Raw genomic sequence first — 19,316 nt, forward strand, 5'->3', positions numbered from 1 at the left:
GGGGGGCGAGGAAGAGATGCGCCGGCCAGCCCCCCCCCCGGCTGCAGCAGGGCGGCGGTGAGGGAGCGCGGCGCAGAGGCAGACAAGATGGCTTCCTCCTGAGGGCCGGATCCGTGCGGGGCCCGGCGGGGGCTGCGCGGGGGCCGCGGCGGGGGCAGCGGCGAGGTGAGTACCCCCCTGCACCCCCACCCCCCTGCACCCCCACCCCCCCCTGCGCCCCCCGCAGCCCCCCCGCTCCCCCCCCGCCGTGCGGCCCGGCCGGGCCGTGTCCGTCCCCCCCCCCCCCGCGGTGGCGGCCCCGTGGGCGCGGAGGGGGCGCGGGGGCGGTGGGGCCTGAGGACAAAGCGGCGGGGGGGACACACACACGCACCGCCCGGCCCGGCCCTGCCCCCCTTCCCGGCAGCATTTTTCCCTTTTTTCCTTCTTTTACCCCTTTTCTTCCCCTCCAGCACCAGCCTGGGGGCGGGGGGCGGTGTGTGTGTGTATGTGGATAAGCCTAACGCCTAAACCCCCCCCCCCCCCCATCTTTATTCCCCCGTTCCTTTCGACCTTTTTTTTCTTTCTTTCTTTTTTTTTTTTTTTTTTGTAAATTATTATTTTTATTCATCCTCTCCCCTGCATCCTCGAAATGTGCTGAGCTCAGAGGTACGGGGTGATGCTAACAAGGGCAATGAGGCTCCCCTGGTGTGACGTCACCCTGACGTCACCCGGCCACTGGCAGCTGTCATCCCTCGCCGTGACGAGGACACGGGGTCCGGCGGGGTCTGTCCCCCGCTTTGTGTCACGCCGGCAATAACCAGGGAGGGTAGGATGGAGGTGGGGAGAAAACGCAGCTTGTCCTCTTTTTTTTTTTGGGGGGGTCTCATCCACCAGCCAAGGTGGTGGTTTGGGTTATCCCGGTGCTGTGAGCGGTGGGATTTGGCAACGGGCAGCATCCCGCCGGCTGCGGGTGTCATCAGGGGACATGGCTGAGGTCAGGGAGAGCGTGGCGAAACGCGCGGCCGCCCCGAAGTTTTGAGTCCGCGCTGAGCGGCTTCGGCACCACGTGTTTGCGAGGGATGGGGGATGCTCGGGATCTCGCACCCGGGATGCGCCGCCGTGTGTACCCGCCAACACCAGAGCTGCCTCCAGATCCGTGGATGCTTTACCAACCCCCCCCCCCCAAAAACCCCCCAAAACCAACCCCCATCGCAGGTGCCGGGGTGCTGGGTACCACAAGGTGCCGGGATGCGGCCGGTGCAGCACTGAGGTTGCATCATGCTGGAGAGGGATGGGCAGCGCCGGAGCAGAGTCCTGGCAGGTTGTTAGGGTGGCCCCATAAACGAGCCCCACTCTTGGCCTTTGGCACCTAATTAGCTGTGATGAGGTTTTGTTTTTTCGGATTACCGACCTGAACTCTTTATCGCAGGTAATTAAGGGGAGAGGTGGCTCGAGGAGGAAGCCGATGGGACCTGGGAAGGCAAAATGTTCCTCTGCCCTCCTTTGCCTATTCTTGGTGGGGCTTTGCTGGCCACACTGGGGACAGGGGACAGAAAAGTGGTGGCATGATGCCTCCAGGACGTGCGGTTTATGCTTGCGGGGTCTCTGTCCCAAAAAGCTTTTCCTGGCGTGTCCCAGGGCTAGGATGCTGGGAGTGAGCTGTCCCCATGGCATCAGGATCCTCTGTCCTCTGCCTGCAGTGGCATGTGCTGGTCTCCCCAGTCCCTGTCCCCATGGCATCAGGGTCTTCCTGTCCTCTGCCTGCATAGTGCTGAGGCTCTCCCAGTCCCCGGTCCCCAGGGCCCATCAGGGTCGTCGGGTCCTCTGCTGCATGTGCTGGGGTCACCAGTGGCCTGTCCCTAGGTGGCATCAGGGTCCTGGGTCCCTGCCTGTGGGTGCTGGGGTCCCACTGGTCCCCATCCTAGTGGCACTGTGGTGTGGCTGGGTCCCCAGTCCCTGTCCCTGTGCCACTGGGATTTTGGATTCCTGCCTGCATTGCTCAGGTCCCCGGATCCCCACCCCTGTAGCATCAAGGTCCCGGGTCCCCTGCCTGTGTGTGCTGAGGTCTCTGGTCCCCATCATGTGCATCGGGGTCCGCAGTCCCCCTGCCTGTGTTGTGCCAGTGTCCCCTGTCCTAGTGGCATTGTGTGTCCCCTGTCCCCACAGCAGTGTGGTTCCCAAACCCCTGCCCTACGGTGCCAGAGGTTCCCCTGTCCCCACCCCACTGACAGCAGGGTCTTGGGTCTCGTGTTGGCCAGTGTCCCCATCCCTATGGTGGGGGGTCCCTTGTCCGCTGCCTGTGTGGTGCTGGGCTCCCTGCTCCTTGGTATTTCAGCGTTGGTGTCCCTGCTCCCCTCCTGGCATGTGCAGGGTCCCTGGTCCCCATCCCTGTGCCTTTGGGGTCCCCAGTCCCCTGCCTGCCTGCGCTGGGCTCCCTTGTCCTTGTCCCTGTGACATTGGGCTCCTAGGTCCCCTGCCTGCATGTGCCAGCAGCCCTGGTCCCCGTGGGGTCCCCATTCCTTGCCCGCGCGTGCTGGGGTCCCTGCCGTGTCCCTCGCTCCACGTGCGCGCTGGGAACCGTTCTAAGGGGCCAGCAGCGAAGGGGCCAGCACCAGCGCCCACCGTCGTGTCCCCTTGCTGTCCCTGCCGCGGTTCGGGATGTGGGCTGGGACAAGGGTGATGCACCCCAAACACAGCCCTCCTGGGGACCGCTCTCCCCCTCTCCCCTCCTCTGCCAGCTTTTTCATCTTGCTTCCCTGAGCTTAGTGCAAGAGGGTGCCAGACCATTTTTGAGGATGAAAGAGCTTTTTTTTTTTTTTTTTTAAATACACCCCCCCCCCACCCCTCCTCCCCGGCCGGCTCCAAGGGGAGATGAAATTAAACGGGAAGAGCTGGAGGTGAAACAGCTGCGATCAGCTCCGTCCCTGCTCCACATCTGCCTGCCACGCCACTGCCAGCCCCGCAAAACCAGCTCAACCCCAAGTTTCTCCTCTCTCCCGGGGCCGAATCTGCTTTCCCCCGAGGCGGGATGCTCAGCGCTGGCAGGATGGGGGCTGGCAGCAGGATTTGCGGCAGGGTTCTGCTGGTGTCGGAGGGAGTCCGTGTCGCTGGGATAATGCGGGCGTGTTTGTTTGCTACAGCTAAAATGGCAGTTCTTTAAGGGGGAAAAAAAAAAAAAAAAAGTGCTCTGCACATTCCAGATCGCCGCATCTTTGATTAAATCAGGTTTTGCTGTCAAACGGGGGAGCCGGGGACCACAGCTCCAGAGCCTTGCAATTTCCATCACAGCTAAACAAGGGGAGGAGGAAAAAAAAAAAAAAAAGCCACGAGCCACCCCAAGCACTGAAAATGCTGTTAAAAAAAAAAAAAAAAAAGGATTGGAACAAGTTGTAAGTTGCTTGCAGTCATCAGCGCAGAGGCCGGGGGATGCTGTGTATGGCTGGAGGGTTTGTCACCGCAGAGCTGGTGGCTGCTGGTGACAGCCCCGGTCACTGCAGCCCCCGCTTCCAGCCTGGCTGAAAAGGATGAGGAGCATCCTGGGGGCTGCGGCCCATTGCAAATGCTGCACTGGAAGGTGATCGAGTGCAGAAGGGGGGATGAGCAGCAACAGGGTGAGAGGCTTTAAAGACCCTGAGCCTCTTAGAAACCCCAGTTGGTGTTGCAATTAAAGCCACCGCACTTAATGCTGTTGCATTTAAGCCGTCGTACTTACGCCGTTGCATCTGACGCTGTTACACTTAAAGCCGTTGCCTCTTAACACCGTTGCATGTAACGCTGTTGCATTTAACACCGTCACACTTCACGCTGTTGGATTTAAAGCCCTGGCACTTCAAGCTGCACCAATTAAAGCCATCGCAATGCAAACCCTGGCTTCTCCCACCTGGCTGAGCCGTAGCCGGTCGGGATGCCAATACCAAGGCAGCCACCGCCTGTCCCTTTGCCTGTCGCCGTGCTCCACTTCTGCAGCCGCTGGCAGCCGGAGCACGCTGCCTGCCCGCACATGGCTTTTTTTAGGTTTACAAACATGATGGCCCCGTGCACGCGCCGCTTCCCCCCCTCCTTCCCCGTGAGTCATCAGCCCCGTCACCGGGCTGGGGAAGCCGGAGGCGGCGGCGGTGCTTCCCCCACGGTGCTGGATGACCCCAGCGGGGAGGGAGGAAAAAAAAAAAAAAAAAAGGAAAATTAGATTTTATTTTTTTTCCCCCTTTTTTTTATGATTCCTGTTCCTCTTTCAGCGAGATGGGGAGGATGCGGATGGCGATGGCAGCTGCCATCCCGGCTGGCGGGAGGTTTGTGATGGGGTGTTTTCGGAGAGGACCGCAGCACTGGTTGGAGGGTGGGAAGAGCTGAAACGCTGCTGGTTTCCTCGCCCAGCCGGCAGCCGCGTTGAGGTAGCCTTGGATTCGAGGTGATGCTGATGGGTGCAGTTTTGGGGATGGGTGAGGTTTTGGGGCGGGGGGTGAAAGCGGGTGAGACCCCAAAATGTCGTCAGAGGTGCTGGGAAAAGCTTCGCCATGCAGCTCCCTGGAGTGCCGGTGCCGCAGCTGCTGGTGAGCGTGGAGGTGCCGGTGAGCGTGGCGGTGCCGGTGAGCGTGGCGGTGCCGGTGAGCGTGGCGGTGCCGGTGAGCGTGGAGGTGCCGGTGAGCGTGGCGGTGCCGGTGAGCGTGGAGGTGCCGGTGAGCGTGGCGGTGCTGGTGAGCGTGGAGGTGCCGGTGAGCGTGGAGGTGCCGGTGAGCGTGGCGGTGCCGGTGAGCGTGGCGGTGCCGGTGAGCGTGGAGGTGCCGGTGAGCGTGGAGGTGCCGAAGCCCCCGTGGCTGAGCTCATCGCTGGAGCCGGTTGGCGTTGGGGCTGAGGTGGCTGCGGTGACTCAGCAGTGCCGGTGCTGACTCAGCGGCAGCGGCCCCCAGGGAGGCAGCTGGAATAGAAGGGGGAGCTTTAAATTTTGGGGAAGGAAAAGGTGGTTTTTCTTTTATAGAGTGCTGCAAAATGGTTTTGCTAGTGATGAGACAGTGCCCGTGCCGCTGGCACACGTTTTCCACCCCGTGCATTTTCCTCCACCTTTGGAAAAGGGATTTCATCCAGAGGGGTCGCATCTCCCACCCGCTGCCAGATGTTTTCCCCATGGGGAACGGGTCGTGGCAGTGAAACCAGCTCCGGGTTTGGCAGAGCCGGCGTTTTCCCTGCTCCCAGACGGGCAGGGCTGGGCTCCCACTCATCTCCTGGCTCCTGCCCGCCGGCCATCGCGCTGCCGACTTGTCCGCGCTTGTCAGGCAGGAGGGCGGCGGCGTGCACGGTTCTCCTCCTCCTCCTCCTCCTCTACCGAAAGGTCGGGCTGTGCGGCACAGTGGTGGCGGTGGTAGCGTGAGGAGTCCCCCGTCCTGGGGAACGGGGGACACTGCAGGACCCCCCAGGTATGATGGGACAGGGATGGGCTGGTGGGGAGCCCAGCACCCATGGGTGCTGGGTGGCACATCCCCAACCTGTACCTGGGGGCCAGGAGGGTGCAGGGAACCCCCCTTGCTCAAACCCGGAGGGAAACCCTTGAAAATTGGGGTGCAGTTTGGTTAGAGCGTGGGTATGGGGTGGCTTTCCTCCTCGCTCCCCAAGACCCAGCTTTTCCCCCCAGTTTGCCATGCAAAGCGGTCCTCAGGGTGGACGTGTCTCCGCTGGGGTGGTGACGGCAGGATGCTGGGGCTGAGGGGCCGGGAGGGGACCCAGCGCGGTTCCACAGGGGACGCTGGCAGCGGGGCTGTGAAATGCGGCCCAGCCCCGCGGGGGTGGCTGGGGTGGGACGGCAAACGCTGCCGGGCTGGGCGAGAGGCGAGGCGAGGCCCTGGGCCTTTCTCCCGTGGCCCACACACTTCCCTCTTCCTTCTTCCTTCCCAGGTGGGTCCTTTTTCCTTCCTGACCCCTTCCTCCCTGACCTTGTCCCCTTTCTCCCCATCTCCTTCCCCTTCCTCTCCTTGTTTCCTTTCCTCCCATCTCCATCTTCCTCTTCTTCCCTTCCTTCCTCATCCTCTTCTCTCCTTTCTCCCCTTTCCCTTCTCCCCCTTTCCCTTTCTCCCCTTCCATTCTCCCCTTTCCTTCTCCCCCTTTCCCTTCCTCCCCCTTTCCCTTCCTCCCCTTTCCCTTCCTCCCCCTTTCCCTTCCTGCCCCTTTCCCTTCCTCCCCCTTTCCCTTCCTCCCCCTTTCCCTTCCTCCCCCTTTCCCCTTCCTCCCCTTTCCCCTTCCTCCCCTTTCCCCTTCCTCCCCTTTCCCCCTTCCGCCCCTTCTCCCCTTCCGCCTCCCCTTTCCCCTTCCTCCCCTGTCCCCTTCCTCCCTTTCCCCTTCCTCCCCTTTCCCCTTCCTCCCCTTTCCCCTTCCCCCCTTTCCCCTTCCTCCCCTTTCCCCTTCCTCCCCTTTCCCCTTCCTCCCCTTTCCCCTTCCTCCCCTTTCCCCTTCCTCCCCTTTCCCCTTCCTCCCCTTTCCCCTTCCTCCCCTTTCCCCTTCCTCCCCTTTCCCCTTCCTCCCCTTTCCCCTTCCTCCCCTTCCCTTCCTCCCCTTCCCCTTCCTCCCCTTTCCCCTTCCTCCCCTTTCCCCTTCCTCCCCTTTCCCCTTCCTCCCCTTCCCCTTCCTCCCCTTTCCCCTTCCTCCCCTTTCCCCTTCCTCCCCTTTCCCCTTCCTCCCCTTTCCCCTTCCTCCCCTTTCCCCTTCCTCCCCTTTCCCCTTCCTCCCCTTTCCCCTCCTCCCCTTTCCCCTTCCTCCCTTTCCCCTTCCTCCCCTTTCCCCTTCCTCCCTTTCCCCTTCCTCCCCTTTCCCCTTCCTCCCCTCCCCTTCCTCCCCTTGTCCCCTTCCGCCCCTTTCCCCCGTCCTCCCCTTTCCCCTTCCCTCCCTTTCCCCGTCTCCCTTTCCCTTCCTCCCCTTTCCCCTTCCTCCCCTTTCCCCCTTCCTCTCCCCTTTCCCCTCCTCCCCTTGTCCCCTTCCTCCTCCCCTTTCCCCTTTTTCCTATTCCTCCCTATACCATTCTTCTTCCTCTTCCCTTCCTTCCCCTTCCTCCCCATCCTCTCCTTCCTTCCCCAGGGACAGAGCAGGCACTGCTCCCCGCCAGCCGGTGATTTGGCTTTGCCCAGCTGGCCCTGGCGCCAATCTGGTAGCCGAGCGCAGGCACGAGAGGAGCCAGCTGTGTTTGAGGCAAAAAACACTCCAAGAAACAAAAATAGCGCCGCAGTTTTTTCCCCCTCCTTTTGCCTTTCAAGAGCTCCACTCCATCCCTGCCCGGCCGGGGCCCACAGCCTGACGCGGCTCCGCGCTGTGCCAAGCCGTTCCCCCTGCCCGCGCCAACTGGCGGCTCCCGGCTTGGCTCCGCGCCGTGGTTGGGAAGGCACGCTGGAGTGGGAACGCACGCTGTGGCTTGGCCGTGGCAGGGTGCTTCCCAAAGGCTGCTCCGGTGGGAACATCCGCTGGAGCATCGCTTGCCTGTCCCCAGTGCTGAGCATCCCTTCCCTGAGTGTCCCAACCCCAGCGTCTTCACCCGGGTAGCCCCTCCCCAAGTATCCCCTCCCTGAGCGTTCCTGCCCCAAGCATCCCGATCCTGAGTGTCCTGACCTCGAGCATCTTCACCCAGACATCCCTGCTCCAAACATCCCCTCCCTGAGCATCCTGATCCCGAGTACCCCCGCCCCAAACACCCCAACCCCGAGCTTCCGTACCTTGAGCATCCCTTCCCCAGCATCCCAATCCTGACCTTCCGTACCCTGAGCATCCCATCCCTGAGCATCCCGATTTCTGTACCCTGAGCATCCCTTCTCCAAACATCCCAATCCTGACCTTCCGTACCCTGAGCATCCCATCCCTGAGCATCCCGACTTCTGTACCCTGAGCATCCCTTCTCCAAACATCCCAATCCTGACCTTCCGTACCCTGAGCATCCCATCCCTGAGCATCCCGACTTCTGTACCCTGAGCATCCCTTCTCCAAACATCCCAATCCTGACCTTCCGTACCCTGAGCATCCCATCCCTGAGCATCCCGACTTCTGTACCCTGAGCATCCCTTCTCCAAACATCCCAATCCCAAGCATCCCTGCTGTGGCCCCTCTGAAAAGGAAAACCTTTTCCTGGAGGAAATGAGGAGGATGGAGATGGGAACAAATTTTTTTCCACCTGGAAAAAAATCCCCCATTTCCCTCGGAGGCTCCCAGCACTGGTGGGAGACCAGTGCAGGAGCTGGGAGCGGGACTATATCCCATTCAACTGTCTCATCATACCACGGTGAGAAGGAAAAGGGGATGGAATAATGGTCCCAGCGCTGTCTGGAGCGGGGCTAGGGATATGGGTGTCTCCGAAAGTGCTCCCGGGGCTGGTGTAAAGCGGAGCTGGGCTTCCCGCGGCGTAAATCAGCTCAGCTCCCTCAGCATCGGCGCTATTCCGGCTTTTCTCCGGGCTAAATGAGGACAGGAGTGAGCAGCTCAGACCCAGCGCCGGGGTCAGCTGGGGCCATGGAAACAGCTTGGAAAACAAGGCGGGAGAGGCAGCCGCGGCCGCCCGCGGCGCCGGGAAGCAGCGGGACCGCGAGCCGGCGCGGTGGGTACCCCGGCTGGGGGGGAGCCGGGGGTGTCGCGGGTCTGCCTCGCCGCTCGGGCTTCCCAAATATCCTTTATTTTCCATTTGCGGGAGCGGTTAGTGTGGATGTAGGGCATCCGTGCCATTTGGCTTCTCTGGCATCCTCCCCTGCCGGTACCGGGGGTCCGCGGTGGTGGGTTGGGACCGGGAGGGGGTTTCCCATTCCTTGGGGTGCGGTGAGGTGCGGCGGTGCCCCCCAGGAGCATCGCTCCCTGGGGCGGGATTTCGGCGGCGTTCCCTTCCCCGGCAAAGCCCTTTGGTGACACCAGCCAGGCAGTTGGTTATTGTAGGGTCTCCTGAGCTGAAGGATGCTTGGGGCTCCCCCCCGCCCCCACTCCCAGCCCCACGGCGGTGCCCCCCAACCCACCATCCCGGCGGAGCATCCCCAAAGGTTGTTGCCAGAGGAGGAAAACCACAAGGCGAGTGCCGGGGCTGGCCGAGCTCCACCGGCGCGGCGTGGGGACGGCAGCCAAGCTGCCTCCTGCCTCTTGGCCGGCCTGTGCGGCCGCCTGGCAGCGGCACCCGCTGACCTCCCAGACACCCCACCGTGCTGCCCCCACCGCCCCCCCCCCCCCCCCGATCCACTGGGAAGGGCTCCGCAGCCCCGCCGCTGCGCTCTAACCGTGGCGGCTCGGAAATTCTGCGCTTTTAATAAAGTTCAGCATTTTTTTGCAGTGGGACGACACCAAGCGGCGTCTTCCAGGGCATTTGCGTGGACCGAATTGCTCCGTTCTCTGCGGCGGAGCTCTTTGGCTCCTGCCAAGGGATTTAATAACCCCCCCCCACATATTTATACCGGGGAAATTTTGGGATCCCGGTGGGGGCACGTGGGTGTTTTCGCAGGACTAGGGGTGGAAAACCTGTTGGCTGTGGGTGGCTTTAGTTTGTTTTTCTTCCGGAATTTTTTTAATGGGAGGGTTAAAAGGAATAATTGGGAAAAGAGGGAGAAAAAGGAACAATACCGGGGGGACAAGCGGGTTTGGCTTTGAGGGGGCAGCGGGGGCAGGAGAGGGACGGCTGTCACCACCTCGGGGGGGCGTGTGGCCCCCAGTTCGTCCCCTGGTCGTGGGTCGGTGTGGGGCTGCTTTGGGATGCGGATGGATAGGACTGTCGGGTACCCAGTGTTGGGGGATGTATAGACTCTGGCCATGTAGAGTTGTTGGATGTATAGGTCACTGGATATATAGGTCACTGGATATATAGGACTTGGGTATTTAGGATTGATGGCTATGTGGGTCTGCTGGATATATGGGATTGTGGAATATATAAGTTGCGGGATATATATGGTTACTGGCTGCACAGGTCGCTGGATGTATAAGATTGCTGACTGTATAGGGCTGCTGGATATATAGGGCTGCTGGATATATAGGGCTGCTGGATGTACACAGCTGTTGAATGTATAGGATGGTATATAGGCTGTTGGTTATATAGGGTTGCTGGATATATAGGGTTGTTAGATACATTAAATTGCTGAATATGCAGGTTGCTGGATGTATGGGTTGCTGCATTGATAGGGCGGCAGGATCTCTAGGGCCGTGGGATCTCTAGGGCAGCAGGATCTGTAGAGGACCATGGGATCTCTAGGGTCGTGGGATCTGTAGAGGGCAGTGGGATCTATAAGGCCACGGGATCTCTAGGGTTGCAGGATCTCTGGGGCAGCAGGATCTATAAGAGGGCCACAGGATCTCTAGGGCAGCGGGGTCTACAGAGAGCCATGGGATCTCTAGGGCAGCAGGATCTATAGAGGGCTGCAGGATCTCTAGGGCAGCAGGATCTATAGAGGGCTGCAGGATCTCTAGGGCAATGGGATCTATAGAGGGCTGTGAGATCTATAGGGCAGCGTGATCTCTGGGGCTGCAGGATCCATAGAGGGCAGTGGGCTCTGTGGGGCAGTGGCATCTACCGAGGGCAGCAGGATCCACAGAGGGCCACGGGATCCGTGGGGCAGTGGGATCTCTGGGGCAGCACGATCCATAGAGAGCCGCGGGATCCATCTGTGGGGCCACCGGCGGGGCTAGGGCCGCCCCTCCCGCCGCGGGCCGGAGGGGGCTCGGAGCCGCGGGGGCCGGGGGGCCGGGGGGCTCGGCCGGGGGCGGTGGGGCCGGGGGGGGGCTCGGCCGGGGGGGGCTCGGCCGGGGGGGCTCGGCCGGGGGGGGCTCGGCCGGGGGCGGTGGGGCCGGGGGGGCTCGGCCGGGGGCGGTGGGGCCGGGGGGGGCTCGGCCGGGGGCGGTGGGGCCGGGGGGGCTCGGCCGTCCGTCCGTCCCTACGTGCGCGCCGCGCCGGGGCTAATGGCTCCCGCAGCTGGTTTGCAGGGGGCGGGGAGGGCCGGGGCGGCCGCGGCTGGAGCTGGAACAGCCCGTTCCGTTCCGCCCGCCCCGGCCGGGGCCGCCGCCGCCGCCCGCCGCCTCCCGCCCCCCACACGTAAGTGCCGCCGGCCGGAGCCGGCCCCGAACCCGGGTCGCCGCCGCACGGCCCGGGCCGAGCCCTCCGCCCCGCCGGCCGCGAGCGCCTGGCCCCCGTCCCTCCGCTGCAGGCGCTGGGAACGGGGCTAAAATAATAATAAAAAGAGGAAGAACAGGTTCAACCCCGAGTGTTTCCATCCCGGGGGGATCCTTCCCCCTTCCCAGCTCTCGGGGGATGCGGGAGGCACCAGCAGCAGCTGAGCCGCCCAGCTGACCCCAGCCAAGCCTTGGGCTTTGCTTTTAATTTATTTCCCTCCCCCCATCCCGGCTTTTATTCTTTCCTGGGGTGAATGGAAGGAGGTTTGGGCAGGCAGCGCTTTTTCCAGGGAAAACGGGGCCGAGGCGTGCAGGAATAAGTGTCTACGGCAGTGATGGAGGGATTTCTGTGGATGCTGCCGGAGTGAGTCGGGATGGGGATGTGGGGCGATTTTTGGGGAGAAGCCGTGAGGGGTTTCCACCTCCTGGCCCGCGGGGCTGGGAACAAAAGGAGCTGGATGAGAGTGCCAGGGAAAAAAAAATAATTCTATTTTTGAAATATCTATATAGAGATATTATTTTTCCCCCCTTCCCACTGATTTGGGGAAGGTTGTAGCTTTCAGATTAACCCTTTAGGAGCAGCGGGGGATGCTCGCTCCCACCTTGCATTCGCAGGGTGAACTATTTTCCTGGCTGGATAACCTGATTTATGGGATGGAGCAGCCCAGGGTACCACCCTGGCCCGGTGGCTGCTTTTTGGGGCTTCCCCTGCCCTTCCCCAGCAGGTTCCCCCTGCCTCCAGCTGAGACCCTTGGGGCTTGCGTCCGGTCCCCACCCAGAGCAAAAAACAGGTTTGTCATCATTTCTCCGGGCTGGCGTCACCACTGCGATGCCAGGGACGCTTCGGGGCACGAGTGTGTCCCCCCCGCAAGGTCTCGGAGGGGGCTGGGGGCATTTATCTCCGTGCGCCACTTGGGAAAAACCCTTTTGGCTGGGGAGGAGGAGGAAGATGACAGCGTAGGAAGGACGGGTGAGGCTGTTTCTTCCTTGGTTTGTAAAGGAGAGCGGAGGCGGCGTGTGGTCCCCACCCTGCCCAGGCTGCCATTTCGCCGGGAACGGCACAAACCGGAGGCGAAGCACTTGCTCCCCAGACCTGAAGGACCGGTCCCATCGCTCGCGGCTCCGTCGCTTGGCTCTGGGGATGCTGCGAAGGGACCGAAGCTGGAGCCCCTATAAAGCCACGGCAGCACCAGGGTGAGCCCTGTGCCAGAGTGGGGCCGCGGTGATTTGTTCAGCAAATTAATTGCTGAATTGTGAAACTCCTCTGTTTTCACCCCCAGGGAGGGGGGATTTTTTGGGATATGATCGTGTTGGGGGTGGTTCCTCCCCACTTTTTCCGGGGTTTCGCCGCTGTCAGCAGCGTGCTTATCTCCGCCATGCTCAAGCGTGCGGCTTCACTCACCCTCTCATCCCGAAAGACGCCGGTGCTGAAGCCTGGGGCTGGCAGCTGAAGGGTTAAACGCGGCTCCACCACCACCAGCCGCACACTGTCAGCTTGCTTGAACAAGGAGCATAACTCGGGGTCTCCCAGCAAGTCTGGGCTGCGGATCCTTCCGGGGAGCCGGTACTAGGACCGTCCAGAGGCAGGAAGCTCTGCCCACAGCCTTCGCTTGCTGTGTCGTATTTTTTTTCCAGCTGTATTTTTAGCTTGCAGGAAGCTCCCCCTGGTTATCGGCAAACTGCTAAATACGCTGCCAGCGCCCAGCACCGCGCTGCCGGAGAACTAAAATCCCAAGGGGGGAGAGAGCCACAGAGCACAGAAAGGCACACACCCCCACCCCCCCCCAATCAATGCTTGGCAAAACCCTTTGGAGGGTCTTAACCGGGGCACGCGAGCCCAGACGCTGGGGTGATGGGCTCCCTGGGTGCCGCCACATCGCGTCGGCACAGACGGCTCTAATGGTTTTGGTCTCTTCTTGGCACGCGGCCGGTTTTCTGGACGCCGGCGCTGTAGCTCGGCGTTGCCGGGGGCCCTGGCCAGCCGTGTTGATACAGACGCCGGGTTATTCGAGGTGAAAGCATCCCCGCGCTGCCCCTGGCACTGGTGTAGCCAACTCGGTGGCTTCCTGCCGTGCCGCGGCCCCCGGCGAAGGACGGCTGCTCCCAGCCAGGATGTTTGCTTTGGGCACGGGTCCAACACCCCCCCCCCCCCCTCCCCTTTTTTTCTCCCCGTTTGGTGCTTCCTTCGCTGGTACAAACTGTGTTGCTGAAGCTGGGGACGCCTTCCCCGTCCCACCCCGCACGTCTCACCCTCGGCAGGCGATGGAAATCCCGAACTGTCCCGTGAGCTATTTCGAAAGCGGGTGGTAGGGTGGGGACGTGGGCGGTGCGGGGCCGGCGCAGTGGAAACTGGCCGCCTTTCGAGCTGAGCTGCTCCTTACACACCAGGCAGAACCCGCGTGGTTTTGCCAGTGCCGAGTATTTTTGTGCGTGGCTCATCACCCAGGTTAGAAAAAGAGATGGGGAAAGGGGGAATTAAAAAAAAAACAAAAGGGGGAGGAATTGGGGTGAGGATGATTACACGTGGGTCATGGTGGGGCTTGTTCACATCTCCTCTCTCTCCTTCCTTGCAGACAGGTTCGGCGGGCGACCCGGTTGATGGACCCAGCAGAAGCCAAATGGAAGAAGGGCCAATTAATTATGTCGAAGAAAGGCGGCTGAACGAGGGCAGCGGGCTCAGCCTGGCAAATGGGGGCCGGCCGGAGGCGGGGGGCACCGCACTGATGGAGCCGAGCGGCTGGTCGCCGGGCCAGCCGCCCGCCGCTGGGAAAGCCCACTTGGAAGACGTCAGGAACCTGGTGGCCTTTTCGGCGGTGGCTGAAGCTGTTTCCTCCTACCGGCTACCGCCCCCGGGTTCGCCGTCACTGCTGTACGAGAAGTTCGACTCGGAGATGAGCCGAGGTGGGCTGAGCGCGGTGGACGGCGTGCCGAGGGGGGAGGACCTGCACGCCCTCAAGGCTGCGCTGGCTTTGGCCAAGCACGGCGTGAAGCCCCCCAACTGCAACTGCGACGGCCCCGAGTGCCCCGACTACCTGGAATGGCTGGAGCAAAAGATCAAGACAGCTCTCGGCGAAGAGCCGGCATCGCCGCGGCCCTGTGCCACCGCCAACCCCCCGCCACCCCCCCAGGAAGGTGCTATCGACCCCCAGCCGGTGCCTGAGACCGCCGAGCCGTGCCCGCCCGACGGCCTCCCCTTTTCCCAAAGCGCGTTGACCATCGCCAAGGAGAAGAACATCAGCCTGCAGACCGCCATAGCCATCGAAGCCCTGACGCAGCTCTCGGCCGCTCTCCCCCAGCCGGCCGGCGATGGCCAGCCCCCGCCGCCGCCCCCCCCGCCCCCCCCCGCTGCCCCCTTCGGCCCCGGCCCCCTTGCCCCGCCGGGGGCCGTGTGGCAGCGAGGGGATGAGCCCCGTTACCCGCCGGAGCCGCGAGCAGCACCGGAGCCATTTTTTGGTGCAGCACCTCCTCGGGGGGGCTTCGCGACGGCGTGGGGGCTGGAGGCCGAGGGGGCGGCGGGGGCTGGAGACCCCATGGCAGAGCTGGAGCAGCTGCTGGGTAACGCCGACGACTACATCAAGGCGGCTTTCAAGAGACCTGAAGCGACGGCTGGCAAAGTGACAGCGCCTAAAACAGAGCCCCCCGAACGAGTCCCTGGCAAGGAGGTGCCGGCAAGCCCCCGTTCGCTGCCGGCGCCGCCGGAGCCTGACCTGCACAAGAAGACACAGCTGGTCCTGCAGCAGCATCTCCACCACAAGCGCAGCCTCTTCCTTGAGCAAAGCCTGGCGGCGGCGGCAACAACACCCCCAGATCGGCCGAGTGGCTGGTGGGCTCCCGGCACCCCAGCCGTGCCCCCCAAGCCCTTCGAAAAGCAGGCCAAAGAGAAGAAGAAGAAAACGCCGCCCGAAAAGCCCCCCCTGGCCAAACCGCTCCGTAAACAAGTGCAGATCAAGAAGGCAAAGCAGAAGGACTCACAGCCGCTCTTCCTGCCCCTCTGGCAGATCAGCCTGGAGGGGTTTCGGACGCCCGCCGAACCCCCCACCGAAGAGATGCAAACCGAACCGCCGCCGCCGCCTGCCTTCCCGCTCCAGCCTCTTGCACTACCCCTGCCCGCCGCTCGCCCCCCGCCACCCAACCCCCTCGACGGCGGCCCCCCGGCTCCCGACTCTCAGGAAAGGGGTGCCCCCGGGGGGGGCCCCCAAATTCACCCGGCGCCGGTGGGCTCAACCGGCTCAGAGGAAGCACCGGCCGCCCCCCCGCCGGCCGCCCCCACCCCCATCATGGTGGATGACAAGCTGGAAGAACTCATCCGGCAATTTGAAGCTGAATTCGGGGAGAATTTCAACCTGCAGCCCCCCGAGACACCCACCCCGCTCGCCCCCGGGGCTGCCGAGCTGCCAGGGGGGCCAGAACCAGCTCTGCAAGTGCCCCCCACCGCCGCCTCCGCCGCCCCGGCTTCCAGCAGTGCTTCCCAAGCCGGACCCAAAAGCTTTTCATTCTCACCGGGGAAGGGTCCGCTTTCAGAGTCCCCCTTCACCGCCCGGTCCCCTAAACAGATCAAAATCGAGTCTTCTGGTGCTATCACTGTGGTGTCCACCACGTGCTTTTACTCTGAGGAAAGCCAAAACCCGGACGTGGATGATGCCGACGGGACACCCACCAAGGACGAGGTGCCGCTGACGCCGACCCTGAGCGGCTTCTTGGAGTCGCCGCTGAAATACCTGGACACACCGACCAAAAGCCTCCTGGACACCCCGGCCAAGCGGGCGCAAGCAGAATTCCCCACCTGCGACTGTGTCGGTGAGCAAACGGCCGGACGGGGGGCTTACTGGGGTGGGGGTGAACAGCGGGGGGATGCATTTTGAGGAGGTGGCTTTGCAGGGTGGGATTACCCTGGGTAAATAACAAGAGCCGTGCTGCCGCGCTGGCAAAGCCCCTGCTTTTTTTGGGGGATGTGCCACCCGCCGGGTGAAACCCTGCTGCTTTCTCTTCCATTTCTACCGTCGGACGGCAAACGCCGGGGTGGAGCTGACGCCAACCTGGCTGTGCCGGTGTGAGTTGGAAAAGCAGCAAAACCAAAGGGCTGTTGGGTTTTTCCTCCACATAACTGCTCAGCTGAATCCCAAAGATTTTGGCCCCAGTGCCGAAATCCACCTAAAATCCAGCTCACCTGGTTATTGCTGCTATTTGAAACCAAAAACTTAGGCTCGGTGTGCGTGCTTATGCCCGGAGCCATATTTGCCACCGAGATGCTGGGTTGTTTGGTGGCCGATGCCACTGGGATGCACTGAAAAAGTACCAAACTCTTGGATTTTATTTTTTTTTTTGGTTGTTTGTTTGGTTTTGGTTGTTTTTTTTTTAATGTGCGTTGGCATTTGTTAGGTTTTGTAGCAAGTGCTAGAGAATTCCTGCCTGGTCCTTGCAGCCGCCTCCATCCGAGTGTGGGGAGCTGGATTCTTCTCCGCCCCCACCCCCCCCCCCCCCCCCCCCCCAAATTTAGACCAGAGCTGCGGTCTTCCCTGGGAAGAGCAGGATGAGGATTTGGGGCATCCAGCCGGAAAAACGAGCCCCTGCGCCGCTGGGAGAGGTGGCTTCGGGCTAAGCACAGAAGCTGCACTTTATTAGTGGGGCTTATGATTATTTATTTATTTGCTTGTAAATGGCAGCAGTAATTAGCCCAAACGGCAGCAAGCGAATGAAAGGCTTTTCTGGAGCTGCTCAAACTGATCTCGGAGTTTTGCCCCGCGGTGGCAGGAAAAGATTCGGGTTGCTTTTTTAGTTTTGCAGCGTGGTTTAGAGGCTGGGAGAGGGGGCGATTCCCCCCCTGCCACTTCTCTCCATTTTATTAAGGAAAAAGCTGTGGGAGAAAGCAATTAAGTAGGAGTCGGGGCTCGGGGCTTTATTAGGTGCCTGTGCTGTTAGACGCTGTAATAAAATCAGCCTTCGGTGCGCGTCCCGTATTGATCTCTGTCTGGACAGCTGCAGCCCAGCTGAGCCCGGCTTTCTCCTCACCCTGGCGCCCAGCCAGTTAGACATGACAGGAATGAAAATCAGGGCGGTGAGAGCGGAGGGGTGGAAAGACACATCAGACCCAGCCGTCGCGCCGGATGCATCCCACCCGGCGGCGCTGGAGCATCCCCGTGCTCCGGGGATTGACCCTTGTGCCACCAGGGCTGCCCAGAGCAGCCTTTGCGTCCCGCAGCAGCACCTTCGTGCCCTAAAAGCCCCAAGGGGTTTGCTGCTGCTGTGGGGGTGGGGGTGGGGGTGTGTTGCTTGCAGGGCTGGAGCCCCAGCATCTTTCTCCTGGAGCCCCAGCATCCTTCTGCTGCATCCTGAGCATCCTTCTCTGGTAGCCTCAGCATCCTTCTCCAGTAGCCTCAGCATCCTTCTCCCGTATCTTGAGCATCCTTGTCTGGTAGCCCCAGCATCCTTCTCCCGTATCTTGAGCATCCTTGTCTGGTAGCCCCAGCATCCTTCTCCTGTATCTGGAGCATCCTTGTCTGGTAGCCCCAGCATCCTTCTCCTGTATCTGGAGCATCCTTGTCTGGTAGCCCCAGCATCCTTCTCCTGTATCTGGAGCATCCTTGTCTGGTAGCCCCAGCATCCTTCTCCTGTATCTGGAGCATCCTTCTCTTGTATCTGGAGCATCCTTGTCTGGTAGCTCCAGCATCCTTCTCCCTGAGCCCCAGCCTCCTCCTGTATCTTTGAGCATCCTTGTCCGGTAGCTCCAGCATCCTTCAGCCTCTCCCCTGTGCAGCAGCTCCTTCCTTACACAGGCTCGGCCAGCTTGGGGCATCCCATGAGCATCACCAAATCCTCGGGACAAGCCTGAAAGCAGGCAGCAGTACCTTCCAGCCCCCAGATCATCCTGTGGTGGTTTTGGCAGCATCCAGCTGGGCTGGTCCCAGTGAACAGGGCCATACGGGTGCCCAGGGTGGTTCTGGCAGGGAGCAGGGTGGCCAGTGACGAGGAGGGGGGTTTGTAAGCCAAATCGCCCACCGCCGCCGATTGCTTCTTTTTGGCAGAACTCATCAAAACGCACCGCGCTCCAGCGGCTGGCGCAAATCCCCTGTGCCGGGACAGAGCCGTGGTTGCTGCCAGCATCCTTGGAGGGGCTGCAGCCACTTGGGGAGGTTTTTGGGTCCCCAGAAGGGATGGGCGCGGGTCTGAACCCCCGCCTCCTTGTTCCCCAGCGGCATTTTAGTGCTGGGAGCATTTGCCAGGGCAGACAATGAAGAGGAGCTGCCGGGCTGTTTAACAAACTGCTAATTGCAGTTTCCCTTCCCCGATGCTCTTAGGGGGAGACGCCTTTGAAGAGCCCTTGATTTTTGATGCAGAAGTGCTGGGTTGGAGGGAATCTGGGTCTGGCGTCTGTGGGGGCAGCCGGCCGAGGTGCAGACCCTGAAATCTCTCTCCCCCCTCCTGACTCTGCAGAGCAAATCGTGGAGAAGGACGAGGGGCCGTATTACACCCACCTGGGCTCGGGGCCCACTGTGGCGTCCATCAGGGAGCTCATGGAGGAGCGGTAAGGACCCCGGCCCCGGGCGTCCCGGCAGGGGGGCCGTGAGGGTTGGGGGGGGCGGGGAGGGGAGGCCTGTGTTGTTCTCTGAGGGCGAGTGTGGGCCCATGAGGGCAAAGTAGGGTCCCGTGGGGGCTTGTGAAAGCATGTGGGGGCTCATGAGGGCAAGTGAGGTCCTGTCAGGGTGGTTGGGGGCCCATGAGGGTGTGTGGGGTCCTGTGAGAGCATGTGGGGGCCCATGAGGGCAAGTAGGGTCCCATGGGGTCCTGTGAGGGCGAGTGGGGTCCTGTGAGGGCGAGTGGGATCCTGTGAGGGTGAGTGGGGGCCTGTGAGGGCACGTAGGGTCCCATGGGGTCTTGTGAGGGCGAGTGGGGTCTTGTGAGGGCGAGTGGGGTCTTGTGAGGGCGAGTGGGGTCCTGTGAGGGTGAGTACAGGCCCGTGAGGGCAAGTAGGGTCCCATGGGGTCATGTGAGGGCGAGTGGGGTCCTGTGAGGGTGAGTGGGGGCCTGTGAGGGCACATAGGGTCCCATGGGGTCTTGTGAGGGCGAGTGGGGTCTTGTGAGGGCGAGTGGGGTCCTGTGAGGGTGAGTGGGGGCCCGTGAGGGCAAGTAGGGTCCCATGGGGTCCTGTGAGGGCGAGTGGGGTCCTGTGAGGGCGAGTGGGGTCCTGTGAGGGCGAGTGGGGTCCTGTGAGGGCGAGTGGGGGCCTGTGAGGGCACGTAGGG

At 62.0% G+C, this 19,316-nt stretch overlaps 1 protein-coding gene across 2 annotated transcripts in view; it reads left to right on the forward strand.

Annotated features, from left to right (window-relative positions):
- TET3 (tet methylcytosine dioxygenase 3) overlaps positions 1-19,316 on the forward strand; it is a 28,317-nt gene continuing 9,001 nt past the window's right edge. The window contains exons 1-3 of one of the 2 annotated variants that reach the window (XM_037371702.1): positions 1-165; positions 13,650-15,873; positions 18,508-18,598. In XM_037371702.1, coding sequence (XP_037227599.1) covers positions 13,695-15,873; positions 18,508-18,598 — 2,270 coding nt within the window. In that variant the 5' untranslated portion in view covers positions 1-165; positions 13,650-13,694. Of the gene's footprint in view, positions 166-12,182; positions 12,271-13,649; positions 15,874-18,507; positions 18,599-19,316 lie in introns of those variants that run through there. The other variant, XM_037371701.1, reaches the window with a different exon arrangement.

The sequence above is a fragment of the Falco rusticolus genome, chromosome 20, assembly GCF_015220075.1.
Source record: "Falco rusticolus isolate bFalRus1 chromosome 20, bFalRus1.pri, whole genome shotgun sequence".
NCBI lineage: Eukaryota > Metazoa > Chordata > Aves > Falconiformes > Falconidae > Falco > Falco rusticolus.